Source organism: Mesoplodon bidens (genome assembly GCF_964165515.1).
Source record: "Mesoplodon bidens genome assembly, chromosome: 9".
Taxonomy (NCBI): domain Eukaryota; kingdom Metazoa; phylum Chordata; class Mammalia; order Artiodactyla; family Ziphiidae; genus Mesoplodon; species Mesoplodon bidens.
The window spans coordinates 46,320,069-46,340,623 of NC_138166.1; the positions used below are offsets into that span (position 1 = coordinate 46,320,069).

At 37.9% G+C, this 20,555-nt stretch overlaps 1 protein-coding gene across 2 annotated transcripts in view; it reads right to left on the bottom strand.

The window, feature by feature from the left end:
- Positions 1-3,591: 3,591 nt before the first annotated feature.
- Positions 3,592-20,555, bottom strand: part of SDHAF3 (succinate dehydrogenase complex assembly factor 3) — an 89,080-nt gene continuing 72,116 nt past the window's right edge. For both annotated transcript variants that reach the window (XM_081243899.1, XM_081243900.1), the window contains one exon: positions 3,592-3,821. In XM_081243899.1, the coding sequence (XP_081100025.1) occupies positions 3,606-3,821 (216 nt within the window). In that variant the 3' untranslated portion in view covers positions 3,592-3,605. The remainder of the gene's footprint in view (positions 3,822-20,555) is intronic.

The window sequence follows — 20,555 nt, forward strand, 5'->3', positions numbered from 1 at the left end:
CCCTATCTATTTTATTTATGTATTTTGTTTCCCTCCTTTAGAATGTAAATTCCATAGGGATAGACATTTTGTCTTTGATAACTGCTGTATCCCAGTCTCTAAAATGATGCCTGGCATATGAAGGTTCTTTAGTATTTGTTGAAAGAATGCCCTGGTGCAGGAGTAGAAAACTAATCACATTAAGATGCAATGACAAAAGCATGGAATGTAGTAATTCATAATTTCAGAATTGGAGCTTTATTCAGTTTTGAATAAAGCAGGTTTACGTGTAGCCAAGAAAATGGGTGGTTGGATTAGTGAAAGTGAATAATGAACCATCAAAGAACCATCTGGCTACTAGGCAAGTCAACCACATAGATTAGTACTAATGTCACCAAAATGATGGCAAGACATGAGATGAAGAGGTATGAGCCAGGTACCAAAGAACAAGAAAATGTATAACCAAAAAGAAAATACTACAAATGAAAGAATTCTTAAGTAAGGGTGACACAGTGATGTGTTGAAAGGGACAACAGGAGGGGGTTCTATGTTACAGTGAGTTCTAAAGGATCCCCACCTCCCACATCACAAGACACAAAGAAGCAGTGTCGGGCTTCCCTGGTGGCGCAGTGGTTGAGAGTCCACCTGCCGATGCAGGGGACATGGGTTCGGGCCCTGGTCCAGGAGGATTCCACATGCCGCAGAGCAGCTAGGCCCGTGAGCCATGGCCGCTGAGCCTGCGCGTCCAGAGCCTGTTGCTCCGCGACGGGAGAGGCCACAACAGTGAGAGGCCCGCGTACCGCAAAAAAAAAAAAAACAGCAGTGTCCTCACAGGTGTTAGGTTTCTATTAACCAAGAAGATGAAAAAGATAGTACTATAAAGAGTTTGAGGATGTAACATATTCGTTCATGATGAAACAGGGTTCCTGAATGCACAGTTAAGACTAACTTCAGGGCAAGTGCTTTATCTTATTCATTGTTTTATTCCTGGAGCCTGTTATAATGTAAAGACTAATTACTGATTGACTTATGAGAAAAGACTCACTGATCAGAAAGGAATAGAAGAAAGGACTGAGGGACCCAGCAGCTATACACATAGAGAAAGCACAAGACAGAAGAACAGAGCAAATATGAATTAATTTTTTAAAAAGCTGACATAAACACAATTGCATCTGAAAAATGATCACTTAAGAATCTCAGAGTACAGGTCATGAAGCACCTAGGGGTAAGATGGGAATAAAGACACAGACCTACTAGAGAATGGACTTGAGGATATGGGGAGGGGGAAGGGTAAGCTGTGACAAAGTGAGAGAGTGGCATGGACATATATACACTACCAAACGTAAAATAGATAGCTAGTGGAAAGCAGCCGCACAGCACAGGGAGATCAGCTCGGTGCTTTGTGACCACCTAGAGGGGTGGGATAGGGAGGGTGGGAGGGAGGGAGAAGCAAGAGGGAAGAGATAAGGGAACATATGTATATATATAACTGATTCACTTTGTTATAAAGCAGAAACTAACACACCATTGTAAAGCAATTATACTCCAATAAAAGTGTTAAAAAAAAGAATCTCAGAGTACACATACATAATTATATATGCAAGTTGTTTTAGTGTACAATATTTTTTTAAATTCATAATCCCAGTCACATTCTAAAATGCTTATTTTTTTTCAGTGTATAAATCGACTTAAGTGTAAGTAAAAAATGAAAGTGTTTTTATCTCCCCATGAATTAGGCCATAAATGAGATTCTCAAGGTAACTACAAATTAATTTAAGGGGTCATCTGTTATTAACAAACACCAGAGAAATGTATTAATAAACATTGTAAAATCTAGTAGACAAATGTTAATATGTATAATACTGAATCCTAAAGCTTCTTTTTAACCTTTCATTGTAAATAAACAATGACTCAGGGAGAAGGGACATTTAAAAGAATAATCATAAGTATTATTAAAGCAGAAGTGATGAAATTTTCAGGATAACAAGGTATTTAAATACTAACCTTGCTGGACTTGAGCTCACCTCCTCTCGCAAAAACTCCAAAATCACAATCAACTGATTTTTCAGCAGAAACTCTGCAGGCCAGAGGGAGTGGCACAATATAATTAAAGTGATGAAAGGAAAAAACCTACAATCAAGAATACCCAGCAAAACTCTCATTCAAAGTTGGAGAAATCAAAAGCTTTACAGACAAGCAAAAGCTAAGAGAATTCAGCACCACCAAACTAGCTTCACAACAAATGCTAAAGGAACTTCTCTAGATGGAAAAGAAAAGGCTGCAACTAGAAACAAGAAAATTATGAATGGGAAAGCTTACCAGTAAAGGCAAACATACAGTAAAGGCAGGAAATCATCCACACACAAATATATCAAAACCAGCAATCATGAAGAGAGTTACTAATGCAGGATATTGGAAATGCATTTGAAATAGAGACCAGCAACTTAAAACAATCTTGTGTATATATAGACTACTAAATCAAAACCTCCTGGTAACCGCTTTACCATGGTAAACCAAAACTATGATGCACACACAAAAAAGAAAAAGCAATCCAAACACAACCCTAAAGACAGTCATCAAATCACAAGAGAAGAGCACAACAGAGGAAGGGGGCAAAAAGGGCCTTCCCTGGTGGCAAAGTGGTTAAGAATCTGCCTGCCAAAGCAGGGGACGCAGGTTTGATCCCTAGTCTGGGATATGCTGCAGAGCAACTGAGCCCATGTGCCACAACTACTGAGCCTGTGCTGTAGAGCCTGCAAGCCACAACTACTGAGCCCACATGCCACAACTACTGAAGCCTAGAGCCCGTGCTCTGCAACAAGTCACTGCAATGAGAAGCCCACACACTGCAACGAAGGGTAGCCCCCAGTCACTGCAACTAGAGAAAGCCCACACACAGCAACAAAGACCCAACACAGCCAATAAATAAATAAATAAATAGATAAAAGAAAAAGAAAAAAAAAGAAAATTTAAAAAAAGAGGAAAAGAAGAAAAAAGACCTACAAAAACAAATCCAAAACAATTAACAAAATGGCAGTAAGAACATGCGTATCGATAATTTCCTTAAATGTAAATAGATTAAATGCTCCAACCAAAAGACAGACTGGCTGAATGGATATGAAAACAAGACCCCTATATATGCTGTCTACAAGAGACCCACTTCAGATCCAGGGACACATACAGACTGAAAGTGAGGGGATGGAAAAAGATATTCCATGCAAATGGAAATTAAATAATAACCTCAGAATTCTATATCTATCAATCATTATCATAATAAATATACTTATAAAGCTAAAGCCATGAAGCTAATGCTTAAACAAGAATAGCATTAAAACGAATTTATACATAAAAAAATTTTTGGCAAAATTTCACAAGCTTGTCCATTTTAGAGCCATTCTTTCTTGTTCAATCCAAAAAACAAATCCTATCCTTCAAATGCTGTTACTTCAATAATGTAAAGTTTCATCCACTTATGATCCTGATCTGTATATTACAAAGAGCATTCATCCCCAGATAAAAGAATATTTCATTAACACCAGGCATTCTCAAAGCCTAAAAGCTTAAGAAATAAATTTTAAAAACCAATGATAGTTAAAATAAGGGGCTCTGAAATGCTTTGTTAAACTTTATTGTATAGAGTAAAATTTTGGTTTCCTGGACTCAGTAATACTCAACTGCCTATTGGGTTTAGTGGCTTCTTGCATCAGCTCCTGCAACTGTCCGATTTGTTCATCACGAAAGTCATTAAGTCTTTCTTCTGGTAGGGAGATTCCAAAACATGCTTTTTCAGTTGAATTGTGTCTGTTTTCATTAGCTTGTTGCCATAGCACTGCTGCATATGCCTAGTAAAAAGAAAAAAATTGAAGGTCATAGATATTAAAATGAGATCTGTATTCATTCATTTAATGTTGAAGAACTTAAAGAACTCTATCACTGAGTCTTGTGCATTTGGCAAATAAGACGCGAACAACATAGAGCTGTGTCTTTACTACTCAGTGATAATTTCAAATACATAATCTTATTTTTAGCATTTTAGGAGTTTTATTACCAAAGTCCTGAATCTGGAAATCTAGAAGGTTCAAGGCAGGTAGAAGTGGTCCATGAATTGGCTTCAGGAGCATGCATAAACCACCCAAAAATCATACACAAAATTGTATGTACACAAACATGCACATAGTTCTGGGGCCATAACTTTCATCAGATTTTCAAAGGGGGAGCCATGGGTCTTATAAAGTGGGTCTCAAAATTCTTTAGGTTCATTCCCCTGTCTTCAGTTTAAAAACTAATTTAAATCACACTTAGAAAAAATTTTCAAACCTTTAAGCTTTCAATATTTAACAACCATCTTTGCCAGAAAAAAATTCTACATTTTTCACACTGTAATTTTTCTCTCATTCAGTCTTCACTTTCAACTTAATATTCCAACTACCATTATCTAGCACAGATTAATTAAAAGCAGATTCTCACTCTAAAATCAGTATTTTAATCAAGCAGGAAGTACCACTGTATTTCAGTTCATGAAGTTAAATTATGTGCACCCTCTGGGTAAGTAAACAAATTAGTTAACTCTGGATAATGCTGCTATTGTATCTGGTTTAAGATAATTAAATTGCTCATAACTGTTAGATACCAGCATCACCAAAGAAACTTTAATTTCAGATATTCCAAACCTTTATTTGAATTGGAAATAATATCTTTGTCACATTTTACAGAAACCCATTTCATATAATACCAAAAAATTGCACACACCCTAGGGCTTTATAAATTCCACTTCTAAGTATATGCCCCAGAGCATAGTTTGTCAACCTCAGTACTATTAACAAATTGTATAATTTGGATAATACTTTGTAATGGAGTGGGTGGGAATCTGTTTTTGCATTGTAGGATGTTTAATAGTGTCCCTGGTCTCTACCCACTAGATGCCTGCAGCACCCCTCCTCAGTCTTGATAATCAAAAATGTCTCCAAAGACTGCCAAATGTTTCCTTGCAAGCTAAACTGCCCAGGTTGAGAACTACTGTCCTAAAGACACTTTCCAACATGTGGACAAGAGGCATTCAAAGAATGTTCATTGTGGCATTCCTTATAAAAGCAAAACATTGTTTATTAATAAACAAAGTGTTTATTTAGACACTTCTTTATAACCCATTAAGTGAATTAAATGTCGATATTAACATGAATAAATCTCTAAAATAATCAGAATCCAAAAAGCAAGTTAAAAAATTTATTCATTTGTAGAAATAGAAAAACCAATACTCAAATTCATATGAAAATGAGAGGCCTTGAAGAGCCAAAACAATCTTGAAAAAGAAAAAAACAAAGTTGGAGCATACACAGTTCCCAATTTCAAAACTTACTGGCTTTAGGGTAGATATATATAGACCAATGGAATAGAACTGAGCATCCAGAAATAAACCCTTACATATATGGCCAACTCACTTCTGACAATGGTGTCAAGTCCATCAATGGGGGAAAGAATATCTCTTCAACAGATGCTGGGAAAATTGGATTTCCACATGCAAAAGAGTAAAGCTGCATCCCTACCTCCCACCATATACAGAAATTAACACAAAATGGATGAAAAACAAACATAAGAGCTAAACCCATAAAACTCCTGGAAGAAAACAGAGGTAAATTTTCATGACCTTGGATTTGGCAACAAGTCTAAGATATGACACCAAAAGCATAAACAACAAAAGAAAAACTAGATAAATTGGATTTCATCAAAATTAAAAACTTTTGTGCATCAGAAGACACTCAGTGAAAAGAAACTGCAGAATGGGAAAAAATATTTGCAAACTATATGTCTGATAAGCATTTAATAACCAGAATATGTCAAGAATTCCTACAACTCAACAATAAAAAGACAACTCAAAAAATGGGCAAAAGACTTGAGTAGACATTTCTCCAAAGATATATAAACCATCAACAAGGACATGAAAAGAGACTCAACATAATTAGTCATTAGAGAAATGAAAATCCAAATCACGAGATACCACTTAATACCCACTAGGATGACTATAATAATAGACAATAAATAAAAGGAAAATAACACATATGGGTGAGAATTTGAAGAAACTGGAAACTTGTACATTGCTAGTGGGAATATAAAATGGTATAGCCACTGTGGAAAACAGTTTGGCAGTTCCTCATGAAGTTAAAGAATTACTGTATGATCCAGCAACTCCACTTACAGGTATATACCCCAAATAAATGAAAGCAGGAACTCAAACAGATACTTGTACATCCATGTTCATAACAGCATTCATTATTCACAACAGCAAATATGTGGAAACATATCCATCAACAGATGAATAAATAAAATGTGGTATGAACATACAATGGAATATTATTCACACTTTAAAAGAATTTGATACATTCTACAACACACATGAAACTTGAAAACATTATGCTAAAACTGAAATAAGCCATACACAAAAAAACAAATATTGCAGGATTCCACTCATGTGAAATATGTAGAACAGGCAAATTTATAGAGACAAAAGTGTAATAGAGGACACCTGGGGCTGGGGGAGAGGGAGTGGGGATGTACTGCTTTTGGGGCACAGATTTTGGGTAAGAAAAAGTTTTGGGTATAGACAGTGGTAACCGATGAACAAGACTGTAAATGCAATTAATGCCCCTGAGTGGTACACTTAAAAATGGCTAAAGTGGTAAATTTTACGTTATATGTATTGTTACCACATTAAAAAAAAAGCTATGCAAGGAGTTCTACTCCCATTAATAGTGGAGTACCTTCTATCAGACCAACCCTCCTGCAGATAACATAAAGTCTACACAAAATATAATCAAACAACAATCCCAAGACACTGGAGAGCAACCAAATCAGAAAGTAGAAAGGAGTTGACAGAATGGAGAATGGCAGGGAACACAGGGTTAGATTGCCACTTTTACGGCATTTTTTCTGAGGGAAGATGCCAGTTGGTGCTGCAAGGTTACTGAGGACTCAGAGCACAATGTGGGAGAACAGCAGCAGTTGGAAAGTAAGAAAGGGAAATCTCAGAAAAAGAACTACAAAAGGGGAACCCCAAATTCTGCAAATAAACTCTGCCAAAATCTCTGGCTAACCCCTTAACTAAGCATGCTCACGACAGACTGAAGCCCAGCTAAGGCAAAAAGAACGAAATAGACACTTCTTGTCAAGGGGGACACAGAGCTTGGAATCTGAGTTCTGCCAAGTTAACTGCTTGATAAAACAAAAATCAATACACTTTGGAAGAACATAGTGGAATAATGTCTCTACAATGTATCTATCATTCACAGTGTCCAGAAAAAAATCCAAAATTACAAGAAACATGAAGAAACAGAAAATGTGACCCATAATCAAGAGAAAAGGTAATGCCTGAAATGGTTCAGACATTAAAACTAGCAGCAAAGGATTTTGAAACAGTTATTATTTATGTTCAAATACATAAAAGAAAATGTCATAATAAATGCATAGATGAGAAATCTCAGCAGAAAATGAGAAACTGTAAGAACCAAATGAAAACTCTAGAACTCTAAAATGCAGTTATCTGAAATTTTAAAATCCTCACTGAATGGGCTTAACAGCATACTAGAGATGAGAAAAGAAAGATTCAAACAATTTGAAAGTATGTCAGTAGAAATTATCCAACCTGAAAGTAAAAAATATTTTTAAAATGAACTTAATCTATATTTCTGTTTTTGTGCCAGTACCATACTGTCTTAATTACTGTAGCTGTGTAGTATAGTCTGAAGTCAGGGAGCCTGACTCCTCCAGCTCCGTTTTTCTTTCTCAAGATTGCTTTGGCTATTTGGGGTCTTTTGTGTTTACATACAAATTTGTGATTTTTTTGTTCTAGTTCTGTGAAAAATGCCAGTGGTAGTTTGATAGGGATTGCATTGAATCTGTAGATTGCTTTGGGTAGTAGAGTCATTTTCACCATGTTGATTCTTCAAGAACATGGTATATCTCTCCATCTATTTATATCATCTTTAATTTCTTTCACCAGTGTCTTAAAATTTTCTGCATACAGGTCTTTTGTCTCCTTAGGTAGGTTTATTCCTAGATATTTTATTCTTTTTGTTGCAATGGTAAATGGGAGTGTTTCCTTAATTTCTCTGTCAGATTTTTCATCATTAGTGTATAGGGATGCAAGAGATTTCTGTGCATTAATTTTGTATCCTGCTACTTTATCAAATTCATTGATTAGCTCTAGTAGTTTTCTGGTAGTATCTTTAGGATTCTCTATGTAGAGTATCATGTCATCTGCAAACAATGACAGTTTTACTTCTTTTCTGATTTGGATTCCTTTTATTTCTTTTTCTTCTCCAATTGCTATAGCTAAAAGTTCCAAAACTATGTTGAATAATAGTAGTCTATGTTGAATAATAGTGGTGAGAGTGGGCAACCTTGTCTTCTTCCTGATCTTAGTGGAAATGGTTTCAGTTTTTCACCATTGAGGATGATGTTGGCTGTGGGTTTGTCATATATGGCCTTTAGTATGTTGAGGAAAGTTCCCTCTATGCCTACTTTCTGGAGGGTTTTTATCATAAATCGGTGTTGAATTTTGTCAAAAGCTGTCTCTGGGGCTTCCCTGGTGGCGCAGTGGTTGAGAGTCCGCCTGCTGATGCAGGGGACACGGGTTCGTGCCCTGGTCCGGGAAGATCCCACATGCCGCGGAGCGGCTGGGCCTGGGAGCCATGGCCGCTGGGCCTGCGCGTCCGGAGCCTGTGCTCCACAACGGGAGAGGCCACAACAGGGAGAGGCCCGTGTAAGGCAAAAAAAAAAAAAAAAAAAAAAAAGAAAGCTGTCTCTGCATCTATTGGGATGATCATATGGTTTTTCTCCTTCAATTTGTTAAGATGGCGTATCACGTTGATTGATTTGCATATATGGAAGAATCCTTGCATTCCTCGGATAAACCCCACTTGATCATGGTGTATGATCCTTTTAATGTGCTGTTGGATTCTGTTTGCTAGTATTTTGTTGAGGATTTTTGCATCTATGTTCATCAGTGATATAGTAATCAAGGCAGTATGGTACTGGCACAAAAACAGAAATATATAGATCAATGGAATAGGATAGAAAGCCCAGAGATAAACCCACACACATATGATCACCTTATTTTTGATAAAGGAGGCAAGAATATACAATGGAGAAAAGACAGCCTCTTCAATAAGTGGTTCTGGGAAAACTGGACAGCTACATGTAAAAGAAGGAAATTAGAACGCTCCCTAAAACCATACACAAAAATAAACTCAAAATGGATTAAACGAAAATGTAAGGCCAGACACCCTCAAACTCTTAGCGGAAAACATAGGCAGAACACTCTATGACATAAATCACAGCAAGATCCTTTTGGACCCACCTCCTAGAGAAATGGAAATAAAAACAAAAGTAAACAAATGGGACCTAATGAAACTTAAAAGCTTTTGCACAGCAAAGGAAAACAAGACCAAAAGACAACCCTCAGAATGGGAGAAAATATTTGCAAATGAAGCAACTAACAAAGGATCAACCTCCAAAACATACAAGCAACTCATGCAGCTCAATATCAAAAAAACAACCCAATCCAAAAATGGGCAGAAGACCTAAATAGACATTTCTCCAAAGAAGATATACAAATTGCCAACAAACATATGAAAGGATACTCAACATCACTAATCATTAGAGAAATGCAAATCAAAACTACAATGAGATATCATCTCACACCAGTCAGAATGGCCATCACCAAAAAATCTACAAACAATAAATGCTGGAGAGGGTGTGGAGAAAAGGGAACCCTCTTGCATTGTTGGTGGGAATGTAAGTAAGTTGATACAGCCACTATGGAGAACAGTATGGAGATTCCTTAAAAAACTAAAAATAGAACTACCATACGACCCAGCAATCCCACTACTGGGAATATACCCTGAGAAAACCATAATTCAAAAAGAGTCATGTTCCACAATGTTCACTGCAGCTCTATTTACAATAGCCAGGACATGGAAGCAACCTAAGTGTCCATCAACAGATGAACGGATAAACAAGATGTGGCACATACATACAATGGAATATTACTCAGCCATAAAAAGAAATGAAATTGAGTTATTTGTAGTGAGGTGGATGGACCTAGAGTCTGTCATACAGAGTGAAGTAAGTCAGAAAGAGAAAAACAAATACCATATGCTAACACATATATATGAAATCTAAAAAAAGGAAAAAACAATTGGTCAGAAGAACCTAGGGCCAAGACAAGAATAAAGATGCAGACCTACTAGAGAATGGACTTGAGGATATGGGGAGGGGGAAGGGTAAGTTGTGACAAAGTGAGAGAGTGGCATGGACATATATACACTATCAAACGTAAAATAGATAGCTAGTGGAAAGCAGCCACATAGCACAGGGAGATCAGCTCGGTGCTTTGTGACCACCTAGAGGGGTGGGATAGGGAGGGTGGGAGGGAGGGAGATGCAAGAGGGAGGAGATATGTGGACATATGTATATGTATAACTGATTCACTTTGTTATAAAGCAGAAGCTGACACACCATTGTTAAGCAATTATACTCCAATAAAGATGTTAAAAAAAATGAACTTAAGATCAATTATCTGTGGGACAATGTCAAAACTGTGTTTTAATGGAATCCCAGAAGAAAATGAGGCAAAAATTTTTTTGAAAAATAAATGTACAGGTTCAAAAAGCTTAGCAAGCCCCAAGCAAGATAAATACAAAATGAAGCCACACCTAGGCATACAGTAGTCAGATTGTTGAAAAGGACCCATAAAGTAAAAATCCTAAAAGAAACTTATATAGTATGACCATATGTGTAGAAAATATATATTCTTTAGAGTTATATACATATGTTCAAAATGTATGAAAACAAGCATGGAAACAACAGACACCAATGTCAGGATACTGATTTCCCCCTTCCTGTTTTTCAAGGAAAAGACTGGGGTAAAGTTTTAGCTGTACTTTTAGTATTCTATTTGCTTTTTTTTTTTTTTTTTTTTTTGCGGTAGGCGGGCCTCTCACTGTTGTGGCCTCTCCCCTTGCAGAGCACAGGCTCCGGATGCGCAGGCTCAGCAGCCATGGCTCACGGGCCTAGCCGCTCCGCGGCATGTGGGATCCTCCCAGACCGGGGCACGAACCCGTGTCCCCTGCATCGGCAGGCGGACTCTCAACCACTGCGCCACCAGGGAAGCCCCTATTTGCTTTTTAAAAGACTGACTTAAGCAAATACTGTAAAATGTTAGTATTTGTTAAATCTGGGTGGTGGATACATGAATGTATTTTATACAATTTTCTTCTTCCTATATTTTGGAAATTTTCATTATTTTACACTTATAAATTTAAGTATACAAAATTTTAGAACATTTCACTGGGGTATAATTTATAATAATTAAGGTAACAATCTAATGCTTATCTTAAATTCTTATGTTTCCTGAGAAAACTAGAAATGCATTTCACACAGAAGTGTGAGGAGGAGGTCCCAGTTCAAGATGACAACAAAGAAGGCTCCTGAACTCTTCTCTTCCCACAAACACACCAAATCTACAGCTATACATAGAACAACTTCCTGTGAAAAAAATCCAGAAACTAGCTGCATGACACTTACATATTGGGTAAATAAGAAAAAATCCACACTGAAAAAGGTAACAGAGGCTGAGACACAATCTCCCCATAAACCCCAACCCAGCACTGAGGATCTGCAAATAGGTGGGCACCATCCTGGCATGCTCCCATTGCCCTGCCACAGGTTGTCAGTATCTCTATGAAAGAAGCTTGTAAGGCTGGTCTAATAGTGATGAACTCTTTCAGCTTTTGCTTCTCTGTCAAGAGTAAGTCCATATCTATCGACAGTTATTTTAAATGTCATGAACTAAATTATACAATCAAAAAACACAGAGTAGCTGAATGGATTAAAAAAAACAGACATAAGTATATGCTGCCTACCAGAGACTCAATTCAGCTTTAAGGACACAAACAGACACGTGGAAAAAGATATTCCATGAAAGTGGAAACCAAAAGAAAGCTGGGGTAGCTATAGTTACATCAGATAAAACAGACTAAGACAAAGACTAAAAGCGAGACAAGGAAGGTCACTGTATAATGAAAAGGGGGTCCATCCAAAAAAGAATGGCATTTTTAATATGTATGCAGCAAATATTAACAGATCTAATGAGAAAAACAGGAAATACAATAATAGTAGGGGGCTTTAATACCATACTTTCATCAATGTACAAATAATCCAGACAGAAAATCAGTAAGAAAACATTCAAGTCCATCTGGTGTAACATGCACTTTAACAAACATTTACAGAACATTTCATTCAAAAGCAGCATAGTACACATTCTTCTTAAGCCCACATGACACATTTTGCAGGATAGATCTTATGTTAGGACACAGATTAAGAAGACTGAAATCATATCAAGCATCTCTTCCAACCAAAATGGTATTATTACGCTAGAAATCAATTCCAAAAAGAAAACTGGAAAATTCATAAATATGTGGTGATTAAATACCATGAAATTGAACCACCAATGGGTCAAAGAAGAAATCAAAAAATATCTTGAGACAAACAAAAATGGAAATACAACACACCGAAACGTAGAGGATGCAGCAAAAGCAGTTCTAAGAAGGAAGTTCATAGTGATAAATGACTACATTAAGAAAAAAGAAACACCTCAATAAAAAAACCTAACTATATACCTGAAGGAACGAGAAAAAGAAAAACCTAAGCCTAAAGTTAGTAGAAGGAAGAAAATAACAAAGATCAGAGCAGAAATAAATAAAGACAAGAAAGGACAATACAAAAGTTCAATGAAACTAAGCTGATTTTTTGAAAAGATAAACCAAGTACACATACCTTTAGCTAGATTCACTAAGGAAAGAAGAAGACTCAAATGATATTAGACATGAAAGAGGACAATACAACTGTTCCCACAGAAATGCAAAGGATCATCAGAGACTACAATGAACAATTATCCGTTAACAATTTAGACAACCTACAAGAAATGGATAAATTGCTAGAAACATAAAACCTACTAAATAAGACTGAATCATGAACAAATAGAAAATCTGAACAGACCAATTAGAAATACGGTGATTGAATCAGTAATCAGAAACCTCCCAAAAAACATAAGTCCAAATGGATTTACTGGTAAATTCAACCAAACATTTAAAGAATTAATACCAATCCTTTTCAAACCCTTCCAAAAGACAGAAGAGAAGAGAACACTTCCAAACTCATTTTACAAGACCAGCACTATTACTCTGATACTGAAACTAGACAAAACAAACAAGAAAAGAAAATTACAGGCCAATATTCCTCATAAACATAAATGCAAAAATTCTCAACAAAACATTAGCAAGCCCAATATAACAATACACTAAAAGGATCATAAACCATGATCAAATGTAATTTATCCCTGGGATGAGATGGTTCAACATCAGCAAAACAATCAATGTGATACACCACATTAACAAAACTAAGGATAAAAATCATGCGATCATCTGAGTAGATGTCGAAAAAGCATTTGACAAAATTCAAATTCAATTATGACAAAAACTCTCAACAACTCGGTACAGAGGGAACATGCCTCAACATAATAAAGGCCATATATGACAAGCCCACAGTTAATATCATACACAGTGATGAAAAACTGAAAGCTTGTCCTCTAAGATCAGCAATGATAGGAGGATGTCCACTCTTGCCACTTTTACTCAACATACTACTAGAAGTCCTAGCCAGAGCAATCAGAACAAAAAGAAAAAAAAAAAGAAAAGGCATCCAAATAAAAAAAAGTAGTAAAGCTGTCATTATTTGTAAATGACATACATAGAAAACCTTAAAGACTCCAAGAAAAAACCTTATACATGAATTTGGTAAAGTTGCAGGATACAAAATCCATATACAAAAATTAGCTGTATTTTTATACACTAGTAACAAACTATTAGAAATATTAAGACAATCCCATTTACAACTGGATCAAAAAGAATAAAATACTTAGGAATAAATTTAACCAAGGAGCTGAAAGACCTGTATACTGAAAACTGTAAGACATGGATGAAAGAAATGGAAGAAGGCACAAATGAAGAGATACTCCATGCTCACGGACCAGAATATTGTTAAAATCCATACTACCCAGAGCAATCTATGTATCCAATGCAACCCCTAACAAGATTCCAATGGCATTTTTTTCAGAGAAATATAGTAAACAATACTAATATTTGTATGGAGCCACAAAATACCCCAAATAGCCAAAGCAATCTTGAGAAAGAACAAAGCAAGAGGCATTACACTTCCTGCTTTCAAACTATGTTACATAGCTTTAGTAATCAAAACAGTATGGTATTGCAATAAAAAACAGAAACAGATCAATGGAACAGAAGTAAATCCGTGCATATGTGGTCAACTAATTTATGACAAAAGAGCCACAACTATACAATGGAGAAAGGACAGACTCTTCCTGGATAAAGAAAATGTGGTATATGTGATTTTATATATATACTACCATATATAATACGATATATATATACACGCACACACACAAAGGAATATCATTAAGCTATTTACAACAACATGGGGGCATTGTGCTAAATGAAATAAGTCAGATAGAAAAACACAAATATAGTATAATCTCACTTATATGAGGAATCTTAAAAAAAAAAAAACCTCACAGATTCAGAGAACAAATTGGTAGTTACTAGAGGGAGGGAGCTGGGCAGAGAAGGGAGGAAATGGGTGAAGGTAGTCAAAAGGTACAAACTTCCAGTTATAAGATAAATAAGTCCTTGGCATGTAACGTATACATGGTAACCATAGTTAACAATACTGTATTGTATATTTGAAAGTTGTTAAACAGTAAATCATAAAAATTTTCGTCACTAGAAAAAATGTAAATGTGTGGTGATGGATGTTAACCAACTTATTCTGGTAGTCATTTCACAATATATACATACATTAAATCATTATGTTGTAGACCTAAAACTAATACAGTGTTATACAATCATCCCTTGGTATCCACAGGGTATTGGTTGCAGGACCCCCTGTGGATACCAAAATCAAAGGATGCTCAAGTTCCTTATATAAAATGGTGTAGTACAGTTGGCCCTCTGTATTAGTAATTGCAGCACTCACAGATACAGAGGGCCAACTACATGTCAGTTATATCTCGATTTTTAAAAATCTGATAATTCAAGCCCATATTAGTTTGATAAAATGCCAAAAAAAAAAAAAAAAAGATCTGGGCTTCCCTGGTGGCGCAGTGGTTGGTTGAGAGTCCGCCTGCCGATGCAGGGGACGTGGGTTCGTGCCCCGGTCCGGGAGGATCCCACATGCTGTGGAGCGGCTGGGCCCGTGAGCCATGGCCGCTGCGCCTGCACGTCCAGAGCCTGTGCTCCGCAACGGGAGAGGCCACAACAGTGAGAGGCCCGCGTACCGCAAAAAAAATAATAAAAGATCTAAGGGGAATGATCAGTGAACATTTTGAGTGTAAAGACTGTCACAGCAGGGAAAAAGAACACCCTTCCCCCCTGCTGTCACCCTCTATTGCCTACCAGTCTGCCCTATGCACTTTCAACATTCCTCTATTGACAGGATGCAAGAAAAATGTCAAACAAAAAACCCAAAAACTTTAAGACAATTTGTATGTGTCCAGATACAGGGAGAAGCAGCAATAAAATATTAATTTTCTGACTCGATCCCCTGCCAAGAAAACCTACCTAGAGGGAGAAAGACAGAATAGAAAAACATCTCATATGAGCTACAGCACCCTTTGGTTTCAAGCTTGTCATGCTAGCCTCTAAGAACAAAGCTATCCCAGAATTTTCCTAAAGTTAGAAGACTCCTATGATTTGATCTCTTGAACCAAAATGAATGCACAGTGCTTCCTCAGGTAGCAGAAAGCCATCAAAGGAAGACTCTTTGAGTATGGTGAGAGAAGGTGTAGTGGGTTGAATGGTGTCCTCCAAAGATAACAAGTCCTGATTCCTGAAAACTGTATTACCTTATATGGTAAAGGGTTTGCAGATGTATTTAAATTATGAATTTTTGAGCTGAGGAGATTATCCTGGTACCTAAATACCATCACAAATGTTCATAAAGGAGAGAGACTGAGAGAAATCAGACACACCAGAGGAGAAGGTACTGTGAAGATGGAGACAGTTTGGAATGACATGCAACACATCAAGGAATGCCTTCACCCACCAGAAGCTAGGAGAAACAAAGCACGGTTTCTCCCTGAGAACCTCCAACATCTTGATTAGGACACAGAGCCTCCAGAACAGTATGAGAATAAAATTCTGTTGTTTTAAGTCACCAAGTTGTGCTAATTTGTTACAGCAGCTCCAGGAAACTAAGACAGCAGTAAACTACAGAAATATGATGTTAGAAAAGGCTTGTAACAGGGAAAACTACCCTTCATGCTATGGTAACAACTTGAAGTGTGGCTTGCTAATTCTCTTTCTCACTAGAGTTTTTAAAAAGGCAGAGAACCTAGAGTACCAGAGTACCTAGTCTTATCAGTGACAATAATTAGAAATATTTTAAGAGACTAGTTATGCCGTCACTGTACTTTCTTATTCTTTATGCATTAAACTTGTCTATAGTCTGAATCCAATTGATTTACCATTAAATTACTGGTAACAAAGTAGATAGAATCTTTTATAACATGACTTTAACTTAAAAGATAAAAATAAACTGTCCATCTAATAAAATTACCTCTAAAGCAAAGTATCAGCAAAATGCAGGCAAAGACTTTTTTTTTTTTCTGGTACGCGGGCCTCTCACTGCTGCAGCCTCTCCCGTTGCGGAGCACAGGCTCCGGATGCGCAGGCTCAGCAGCCATGGCTCATGGGCCCAGCCGCTCCGCAGCATGTGGGATCCTCCCGGACCGGGGCACGAACCCACGTCCCCTGCATCAGCAGGCGGACTCTCAACCACTGTGCCACCAGGGAAGCCCAAGACTTTTTTAAGAATAAAAATGAACTGTATTAGGTTTTTTTTTTAACCAGCTTTGGGACTTAAAAAACTAAAGGAATAACTCAACAAGAGAAACAACCAGATATTATGGGCCTCCTGATGGAAGCACCTAACACAAAAATCTATCTACACTGAATATCCTCTACATTTAACCCAATTTACAGAATATGTTAAATATCACTATGGAAATTCAATCAGCAGAATCCAGACTATGAAGAGCTACAAAAACAAACAACCCCAGTCTTAGAGCTAATAAAGAAAAAATAACTTTACAGTGGAGAAACCTAGAAGACACCACATTAACCAAATGATCAAGATTAACATTACCAGTAATAAGTGATACTGAAAACATCATGGTGGAGTAAGATGCTCCCTTTGTTTCTCCTCTTCAATCTGCAAACTCTAAAACATATGCCCTCAACAAAGGTACCTCTGCCCAACACATCAGGATTCCAGAGATCCACATATCTGTACATCTAAAGGTGGGTAGACTGGAACACATAGAGAAGACAGAACCAGAAAAAGAGCAAAGGCAGTGCCTGCAATCGCAGCTACCTGGTTGTGGCAGCAGAGCCCACAGCCCCAGGGAGCCCAGTAACAGCAGAGGAGGTAGCACACATGACTCCAGATACCTGGCCACGTTGGCACTCCTGGCCATGGTAATTGGGCAGCAGCAGCAGAGGGGCCTATGACCACATTCCTCCAGCCACAGAGACACCCACCACTCTGACCCCTTACTCAGAGCAGTGGTGCCTGCAAACACGACAACCCCAGACACAGCAGAGGCAACCTTGCCCCAGCTCCTCCCCATTCCCCTCCCCCCACAGCAGCAGAGCCTGTGGCTTGGGTGATCCTGGACACAGCAGAAGCACTTACCATCCCAGTGCCCCTGGTGGCAATGCCAGCAATAGTGCAGCAGCAAGGCACCAACAACCCTCGAGGCACAAGCAGCAACAAGGTCAACTGGCAACACCTATGACAGGTGGTAAAGGGTGGAAAGTGCCAACTCTCAAATATAACCAGAGGCAGCTAAGGTAAGAAAAACAAAAAACTTGTGTCATAGTGTCACCCACTGGAAAACAAAAGAAAGGACTCTAATTTCTAACCTGTTGAATCCTTAGAATTAAATTAAAAAACCAAAACTAAAACCAATAACTTTAAAGAAGAAAGATGTTTGCTATTTCAAATGCACCAGCAGAGGAACAAGTCATCAAGTACCATGAAGAACCACAGTAACACTATATCAGCAGTCCCCAACCTTTTTGGCATCAGGGACCAGTTTTGTGGAAGACAATTTTTCCATGGACCAGGGCTGGGTGGGAATGGGAATGGTTTCAGGATGATTCAAGCACATTACATTTATTGTGCACTTTATTTCTACTATTATTACATTGTAATATATAAAGAAATAATTTTACAACTCACCATAATGCAGAATCAGTGGGCGCCCTAAGCTTGTTTTCCTGCAACTAGAGGTCTTGCCTGGGGGTGATGGGAGACAGTGACACCTGAAGTGTGTTGCTTATTTCCAGTCTACTCCATAAGATGCAGCTTAATTGTCACTTGCCACTCACTGATAGGGTTTTGATATGAGTCTGCAAGCAACTGATTTATTATGGTCCCTGTGCAGTCAAACCTCGCTGCTAATGATAATCGGTATTTACACTAAGCATCACCGCCTCTGCTCAGATCATCAGGCATTAGATTCTCATAAGGAGCACGCAACCTAGATCCCTCACATGCACAGTTCACAGTAGGGTTCATGCTCGTATGAGAATCTAATGCTGCTGCTGACCTGACAGGAGGCAGAGCTCAGGCAGTAATGCGAGCAATGGGGAGCAGCTGTGAATACAGATGAAGCTTTGCTCCCCTGACCAGCGCTCACCTCCTGCTGTGCAGCCCGGTTCCTAACAGGACGCAGACTGGTACCAGTCTGTGGCCTAGGGGTTGGGGACCCCTGCACTATATCACAAAAAGAGAATGACAATTCTCCAGAAACCAAACTTAAAGGCATGTAATATTGTGATCTAACTGATAGAAAAGTCAAAATAGCTGTCACAAAGAAACTAACAAACTTCACAAAAACTCTGAAATGAGCTCAGGAATAAAATTAATGACAAGAAGGAATACTTTACCAAAAAGATTGAAAGGTAAAAGAACCAAACAAATTCTGGAGATGAGGAACTCAATAATCAAAGTGAAGACTGCATTAGAAAGCACTAAAAACAGAGCAGACCCCATGGAACAAAGAACTAGTAAGCCTGTAGATAGAAATCTATAAATAATATAGGTAGAAGAAGAAAAAGAATGAAGATCCAAAAAAATTGAAAAATAAAAAAGAATGCCATTCGCAGTGACATGGATGGACCCAGAGATTGTCATACTAAGTGAAGTCAGAGAAAGACAAATATCATATGATATCACATATGTGGAATCTAAAAAAATGGTACAAATGAACTTACTTACAGAACAGAAATAGAGTCACAGATGTAGAAAACAAACTTATGGTTACCAAGGGGGAAAGGGAGAAGGGACAGATAAATTGGGAGATGGGGATTGACATAAACACACTATATAAACACACTACTATATATAAAACAGATAACTAATAAGAACCTACTGTACAGCACAGGGAACTCTACTCAATACTCTGTAATAACCTATATGGGAAAAGAATCTAAACAAGAGTGGATGTATGTATATGTATAACTGATTCACTTTGCTGTACAGCAGAAACTAACACAACATTGTAAATCAAATATTCAATAAAAATAATAAATAAATATTTTTTAAAAAGAGGAAATTCTCTAAGAACTATCCAACTCTTTTAGGAAAGGCAACATTAGGATAATGAGCATTCCAGAAGGAGAAGGGAGGGAGAAGGAAACAGAGAGTTTATCTAAAGAAATAATAGCTGAGAACTTCCCAATCCTGGGGAAGGAACTGGATATACAAGTCCATGAAGCTAAGAGAACACCTAATTACCTCAATGCAAAAAGACTTTCTCCAAGACATTCTACATTTAAACTGTCAAGTCAATGGCAGGGCTTCCCTGGTGGCGCAGTGGTTGGGGGTCCGCCTGCCGATGCAGGGGACACGGGTCCATGCCCCGGTCCAGGAGGATCCCGCATGTCGCGGAGCGGCTGGGCCCATGGGCCATGGCCACTGGGACTGCGCATCCGGAGCCTGTGCTCTGCAACAGGAGAAGCCACAGCAGTGAGAGGCCCACGTACCACACACACACACACACAAAAAAAAAGTCAATGACAAAGAATTTTAGAGGCAGCTGGGGGAAAATGTATGATAACTGACAAAGTAACCACCACTAGGAAATGAGCAGATTTCTCACCAGAAATTCTACAGTCCAGGCGAGTATGAAATGACCACCTCAAAATTCTCAATGATAAACACTGTCAGCCAAGGACACTCTATCCAGCAAAGTTATTCAGATATGAAGGAGAAATAAAGACTTTCCCATCTCTGAGGGAGCTCATCAACACTAGACCTGCCTTACAAGAAATGTTGAAAGGAGCTCTTCTACCAGAAAGAAAAGGCCAGAGTACACAAAACTTTGCATAAAGTGATAAATCTGAACATTTCAACTCTACATCAGAATAGGTTTTTAAACA